We start from the raw sequence: 7,808 nt of genomic DNA, 5'->3' as shown, positions 1-7,808 counted from the left end.
CCCTTCCTGACGCAACCCTGGTCACCTCTTATGACACAGGGACATGGTACACCTATTTTAACCGGGGTATACACTGGCCCAGTATACTGGTACTCATTTCGCCGACCTCGGAAGGATGACAGGCTGAGTCAACCCCCTGGTGTATTAATTCAGTGGCCCAACGGGGCTTGAACTCAGGACCTTTAGGATCCCAAGCCGCTGCCCTAACCACTGCGCCAACACCAGGCTTGTACATCGTACACTTACTGTGGATTGTCCAAAAACATCTCCAAAATTGGACCTCCGAGGGACCTGTTTTTTTTTGTGCCCAAGGAAGATGTCTTACAGCATCATATAAAAAAATAAAATCTTTAGCGAATAGATAAATGGAATTACCAGGGCTGCCATTTTTTTAGAGTCTCTTTGGAAACATGCCTGAAATTTCACAAGGCAGGTTTCTGGGCGCAAACTAATAGGGCTGTGATAATCATATTTATTGTGCAAAATTGATTGATAGCATGTACATGAATATTGGCGAGTCGCGTCGGCCAGCTTTCCATCTAGAGCGAGCAGCCATGTCGCCTACCGGCGTGTTAACTAAAACTTCCTGATGTTTTGCGATAATATCTTGGAGAGACTGACTTATGACAAGGAACATATGTGCGATTAAAAGCAACTGTATCAATGCCTTACTTTCTGAACAAAACCTCTACATAAAACCTTTTACAAACCACAGTAAAATTATTAGCAGATTTATCCGCTGGAACTATTATGTAGGTATCATGGAGATCCCGGATGTCTTTACGAACACTCGGCTTGTTCAACATTGGTTTAGACCAACCCAGTCTGACTCCTAAAAAAACTTAATCCTATTATCCAGGACTCGAACAATTCTGTTAAACCATGCATTAAAACTGTTTAGAGATAACTTAAACTTGGTGCATATTTTGTTAACAAAATTAGTGACAGAATCCACAATTGAAGACCGAATGCAGCTCTGAGGTTGAGTGACTGGTTCTCCTTATATTAAGCTTCCATTTTGATCAGATCCCTTATTTCAGTATTACTAATTACATTGAAATCCCCAGAAACTACTGTCCATAAGGATTATATAAAAATGGGGAAGACTAACATGCACAGTCAGTTTCCAAAATCTCCTTTATCCAAAATATCTATACTAAGAGTTTTAAGAAATGAGCATAATTAAATAAGGATTGTCCTATGGTCTTAGTGAAAGTGAAATTAACCTTCAATGGGGTTCACTCCCTAACTTTATCTGGTAATATACTCTGCACACTAGTAACCCTAAAAATAGAATGAAGCTGAAGCCTACGTACCTGCTTGCTGGAAAAATCACAAATTAAGAACTCGCAGATCCCATCAACTTTGGGAGTAGACTTCTTTACCAGAACCCTGCTACAAAAAGCTTCGATCAAAAACGAGCATACGTCATATGAACCTGCTACACTCTGGAGTGTATTAGCTCAGACTTGTTTGGAACATGACTTCAGAAGAACATAAAAATCATGAAAAACCTTTCTTTTCATGAAAACCTTAAAGTTTATCAATCATCTGAAAATTCCATTTTTGGAACTGTACGACACTGACTCCGACGCCCATGACCTCTGGGTCTCCTTCTGATAGGATTAGCAAAATACTCGTTACCAAAAGCATTACCTTGAGAAACTGACCCAGTACCTTGTACCCTGTCACTAAGGCCTGAATGATAGATCACATTCGTGTCCTAATCCAAAAGTCCTCTTTGGTCATAGCTCAACATTACACTCCTCTTTGTTATCAAAATCATGAACATTAACTGAGTCTATAATTTGAATGGAGAAATGACTAAAAGTATGCCAAACTTCATTGAAATGATTATATAAATATGTCTCAATACCAGGCGGTACAGCACACCTATGTCCATTCAAACATTGATGTAAACATTAAGAAGTTTTACCAACAAATTGCAATCCACAATCTCCACAAGTGGGAAGAGAAATAATGTACTTTGATTTACATCCCAACAAACATTCACAATCAAAAACAAAAGTCTTACCTGTCACATGACAAACAAAAGTTTCACAAGGTCAAAAAACTTTACAACACAAACATCGAGAGGAATTACATTTTTTTTTTTTTAAGCTTTACAAGTACTTGTCAAAACATGCTGACTCATTCTGACACTGACAGCTTGGAATCCATCAACTAACACCTTGCAATCCATAAACCCTGGCCTAACGGCTTTGGGTTCACAGTACCCTGGTCAAACAGCTTTGGGTCCATATTACCATGTTATTACACATTGGGATCCATGTAACCATGGTCTAACAGCTTGGTGCTCACATTACCCTGATCTTACAGCTTAAGGTCCATGCAACCATAGTCTACCAGCTTGGAATCCATAAAAACCTGGTCTAACAGCTTTGGGTTCACAGTACCCTGGTCAAACAGCTTTGGGTCCATATTGCCATGTTATTACACATTGGGATCCATGTAACCATGGTCTAACAGCTTGGTGCTCACATTACCCTGATCTTACAGCTTAAGGTCCATGCAACCATAGTCTACCAGCTTGGAATCCATAAAAACCTGGTCTAACTGCTTAGGGTCTGTCTTGTGCTGCTCTAACAGCCTGGGATCCATATTGCTCTGGTCTCCCCCATACATAGTGAGAATGAAATCCTATGGAGATGGAGGGAGGTTGTAGCTCTGCTAAACTCATGCCTAATAGGTGGAGCAGCCACTTTTGCTTGTGGTTTGCATGTGAGGTAATCATATAAAACAGGCTTTTATGTCCCTGTAATGTGCAGTTTGATGCAGCAAAAAAATATTGAAGACAACCATAAAAGAAAGAATGGAATGATGTATTTGCTTCATAGATACAGCTGGCATTGTAAAAAAACAAACAAACAAACAAAAAAAACAACAAGAAAAACAAACAAAACCAAAACACAAATGAATATTAACAACGAAGGAAAGTTTGCTGCAACCAGCATTAGCCATAAGACAACTTAATATTACAAAGCTTTCATAAGTGACAGACTACACAGGAAGATTTCATCATTAGAGAAATATCACACTAGGTAGGACTGCGTATTGTCTGATAAAAACAAAATACAATGTTTTGGTAATATGATTAGGTTTGTCTGAATAATAGATTATATTAATCCATATACAAAACATACAGTAGTTTTACCAAAAGTTATTAATTCAACAATGATCAGAGTGATGAAGAGATCAATGGATGACACTGTGGGATGAATAAAGTCAGTTTGAACTGTTAAGGAACTCTACCCACCACATCAGCTGCCTTACACAATAAGAAATGACCAGTGTAAAACTCCAATAAAGAAATTGTAGCACTTGGGTGATCTGTCCTCGACGTCATCGATGCCTCTCTGCTCCTGTATACTCGCCATCCAGATGGGTTATGGGCTTGACAAGTCGTCACGTAATCACACCGGAGTTGAAGTTACCGGCGTTTTCTGTGAAACGCAAACAATGGCACAGGTATCATCGATGGAGCCATACATAAGAGTGCTGTTAAAGCACATGTCATGGTGAAGCAAGTAAGGATGAAACAGATGGAACAAAAACTGGAACAGAACTCGGTAGAGTACAGTCTCACCTTACGCGCTCATTCTGAACAAAAATACCATCGTTAACTGAACACGCTGTTATTATGGCTCATATACTCGTATCATCTGTGCACCCGATTATGTCACATACATTGCCATTATCCTTAGCTTTATTGATTATATGATTGATTATAATCAATCATATAATTATTATTAATAATAATAATTATTAGGATATTTAAAGACCACTTTTGTGCACATTAAGGCTGGATTGCATCAATAAAGAGGAATATGACATTGAAATTTTTAACTATATTCCCCATGCCCAGTCGATCATATGTACGAAGTTCCACATTGATCTGTTAAGCGTTTCTGAAGAAGAAGAAAAAGATATTTTTTTACATTTTTTGCTTTTAAATCCAATGTGGTCGTCAGGCCACACGACCAATGACGTCATGAATTTCATTCTTCACTCACATCGGGTTGGAGATCACATTATATGAAGTTTCTGATTTTTCAGATAAGCATTTTGATTCCACCAATCGGGGCTGGAACACTTCACTAATAATGCCATCGTCATCACCCTATACACCCCATGGGGAGTTGGTGAAAAATCCTGATGTTAGTAGTTAGGGTGGCTGGCTTGAGAACTTTGGGTCCTGAGTTCAAGCTCCTGTTGACTATTGAGTTTAACACGAGGTGGGGTTGACTCAGCCTGTTATCCCTCTGAGGTTGGTGAAATGAATACAGTACCAGTGTACTGGTAATGTGGAATTTGCATCAGTGGCACAGCTGCACCCTCAAGCAATGGTACTACCTGCATCCTTGTGCTGCATATGAAGGAGGAGGAGGAGGAGGAGGACGAGGAGGAGGAGGAGGAGGAGGAGGGAGTTGATGACATATGCCAAGTTTTACTTTTTTTCGTTGAGCAGTATCGGAGATGTCCAATTTTTTTTTCCTTTAATCCAATATGGCTGCCATACCATGTGATCGACGATGTCAGAGTTATCAATGAAATATTCTCCTTGGGGGATGTTTAATCTCCCCCTATGTTTGAAGTTTCGCATCGATCGGACAAGCGGTTCCAGAGAAAAGAAACAAGAATGACCGCACTGCGACAACCTGGAACAAAATGTTTTTTCACCTCCTCTGTCCACTCAATTCCCTCATCCTTGCTCATGGCCCCATGTGTCTATGTGGTGAAAGCTGTGTCTGAGAATTAAAAAAAAAATCATTACTCATGGCTCACATTACATTCTGGAATCTGTCTCATTAGCCTTGTGCTGTGTCTGTCCCCGTGTCCCCATGTGAAGGAATAATATTAGACAGATAAGATTCATGGCGATTCCGAAAAGGGGAATTAACCTTGATATCCATTACGGAAATGAGATGCAGCTGACGTTTCAAGGTTTGCCCTTTGTCATAACAAAAATGTTTGAAAATAGTTTTGCCAGATTCGATAAAATATACCACTTCGGTGAAGTACGAGGAATGGCAAAAAATAAAAAATAGAAATCAGAAGCACGAACATGACTTCCATTCAAATGTCATCAAGAGACTCACCGGTCATTGAGACAGGAGGACTGACACACTGGAAAGTAAAAGTCATCTACCATCCGAGCCAAGGTTCGCCAGTACAAGACCATGCCTTCATAATTTGTAGCAAAGGGTCTAATCCCCCCCCCCCACACCCTCCAAACATGTTTATAATCATGTTAGGCTCATGGAAACAACAGGGTTTGAAAGGAGAAGTGTGACTGTATTGAGCATGAAGCATTTTATAAACGCATTTGAATGTGGGCCTCGAGGTACAATATGCACACTCGCCTCTGAGCTGTCTAACCTGAGTTCAAGTCCAAGCCCAGCGATAAACTGTAAGCTGTCATCCTGGTATTTCACAGGCAGGGCGATTCGTCAGTGTGTGCCGTCCCTCGGGTGGAAGTTAATCTGGACGTCCCATCTGCCAGCAGGAGTTGGTTGACATTGGATGTTTCACGGTGTCCTTCGTAAAGAGTGGTCGAGTTATCACCGGTGCCCTGGCCAAGTTACAAATTCCTGCCAGAACATACTCGGGGGTTGCATCAGAGGAACAGCTCCCCCCCCCCCCCAAGCTTATGAAAGAAAAAAAATGGAATGTGGAATTTTCAGGCTGAAAACATCTCCCAATGAGTTATCCAAACCTTTTCTTGTGATATCGATAAAATTTGACATGCCAGTAAAGGTTGGACAAGGAGAAAATGATTAAATTATTCTCGACATGTGCCAAGCAACAATTAATCAATAAAAAAAAAACTTTCATGTTAAAAAGTTTTTAAATTGATCATTTGTTTTCAAAAAGGGGTAAAAAAGACTAAACTCAAAATTGACCAGGCTAGGTAGCGCTCTGAGTCTGAAATGTCGGGGGTGCGATTTTGACCGCGGTCGAGTCATCATCATCTCATCATCAATGTAACATATTCTCCAGTAAACGTCAGGACTGCCATAACAGTTGCTAGACAAGGGCAAGTGTTATGCTCGGTGGTTCGCCGTTGTTTGCCCAGCAGTCAGTCAGGGAAGGAATTTGTAATTTGTTCAGGATGCCCGTGATAACTTGCCTACTCTTCTCAAAGGACACCGTGGGATCTTTAACATCCACCACTTAATGACATCAGACAGAACACCAGTTTAATATCCATCTGAGTAACGGCACGCATGTTGATGCCTCGCCCAGCCTCTGAATCACCAGGTTGACAATTTATAGCTGCGGCAAGATTCAAACCCATGCAATATAGCTCAGATGTGAGTGTGCGTACCTCTAAGCCAGGGGTCTCCAACCTTTTTGGGCGGAGGGCCACAAAACCAAAGTGGTGAGGGGCGGAGGGCCGCACCCCAAAAAAGGACGCTAAATTCCGAAAAAAATATATAATTAATATGCGGAAATTTAATCAAAAATTAGTGCTGAATATATTTTTCTTGCCAAGGAATATGATAAATGAATAATCGTGTTAAAAACACATGTGTCTAATATGAATCAAAATCATCATAAAAATTACAGAACGCTTTGATCATTGACCCTTGCAAATTAGCAGTATCGCGGGCCGCATTGTAATGTAAACTTAATATGGCACCGCGGGCCGTATAAATCCGTCTAAGGGGCCGCATGTGGCCCGCGGGCCGCAGGTTGGAGACCCCTGCTCTAAGCCATCCAGCCAGCCTGGCCGAGTCAGAGCAAATATTTTAACAATGGCACCCATTGCATCCTCCCTTGATGCTCGGCACTTGGAGGTTCCGTACGGATAAACCCTGTAGGCTGGCTAACCATGGGGATTTGCGGGGGTGGGGGGGGGGGGTGGGAAGAGTGTTTTTTTTATTTTTTACTTCCATTTTGATCCATCTATTTTTGTTCTATTTGCTCACTAAAGATAGTCAATTCGGACTTCATTCGAAATTTATGCAAGGAAGGTGTTTTGTGATCAAGAAGGGAGCAAACCTACCATGACAGACTCATTAGCCACAGAAGTTGCAACTGGTGATGTAGGATTCCCTGGAGAATCAGGGCAATCTTTGGAGGCCAGCGGCTCTGTGATTGTTGGAGAGCTGAGTAAGTGAGTGGGTGAGGTCGTGCCAGGTAAGAGGGATGCGCAGCTGCCAACTATTCCGCTGTCTTGTCCACTGCCTCCTGATGGTTGTGAACTAGATCCAGAGCTCTCTGTTGCTGATAGCAAAGAAGGATAATGTTTTTAACACTATAATAAATCAAAAACTATTATAATATAGTTATTACGATGGTAAGTATTTGGTTGATTTTTTTTTTTTAAGCAACTTATAGATTATTATTAAGTGGTGATGTCAGCTGGCAGAATAGTGCCAAGGTAGCACACTTACCTTCGAGCTGTCTAATTGGGATTCGTTTCCCAAACCCACTATAAACTGTCAGATTTGTGCTTCGCGGGCAGGGTGTTGCATCGCAAAGTGCACCATACCTTGGATACATGTTAAGCTGGGTATCCTGCCTACTTGTATTAGTTAATGGTTGTTAACGACTTTCATGAAGAGATCCCAACTTGAACAAATTCAAATTCACAGGTTAACATCATGCCTGTCCAGCTAGTTCGTGAAAGACTTGAGCCAAACTTACTCCCTTGGCTGAAACCACAAGAAGGTGAGATTAATTGTGGACATTAACAATATGAAGTTTTTCCTTCCAGAGAGTTTGACTAAGTATTCGTCTTTTCCACCACCTGCATTCTCCCCGATCCCTCATTCTCACCC

At 41.1% G+C, this 7,808-nt stretch overlaps 1 protein-coding gene across 4 annotated transcripts in view; it reads right to left on the bottom strand.

Annotated features, from left to right (window-relative positions):
• Positions 1–2,824: 2,824 nt before the first annotated feature.
• The window catches only part of LOC147016622 (pleckstrin homology domain-containing family G member 4B-like), a 110,869-nt gene continuing 105,885 nt past the window's right edge, over positions 2,825–7,808 (bottom strand). For all 4 annotated transcript variants that reach the window (XM_085845448.1, XM_085845450.1, XM_085845447.1 and 1 more), the window contains exons 21-22: positions 7,031–7,251; positions 2,825–3,464 (exon numbers count right to left, since the gene is read on the bottom strand). In XM_085845448.1, coding sequence (XP_085701574.1) covers positions 3,435–3,464; positions 7,031–7,251 — 251 coding nt within the window. In that variant the 3' untranslated portion in view covers positions 2,825–3,434. The remainder of the gene's footprint in view (positions 3,465–7,030; positions 7,252–7,808) is intronic.

This window comes from Eptatretus burgeri, chromosome 11, assembly GCF_056783735.1.
Source record: "Eptatretus burgeri isolate ZD-2024b chromosome 11, Ebu_testis_v1, whole genome shotgun sequence".
In the NCBI taxonomy this organism is placed as follows: Eukaryota; Metazoa; Chordata; class Myxini; order Myxiniformes; family Myxinidae; genus Eptatretus; species Eptatretus burgeri.
Note: the sequence above shows the minus strand (reverse complement) of the source record. Positions and strands in the feature narration are given on the sequence as shown.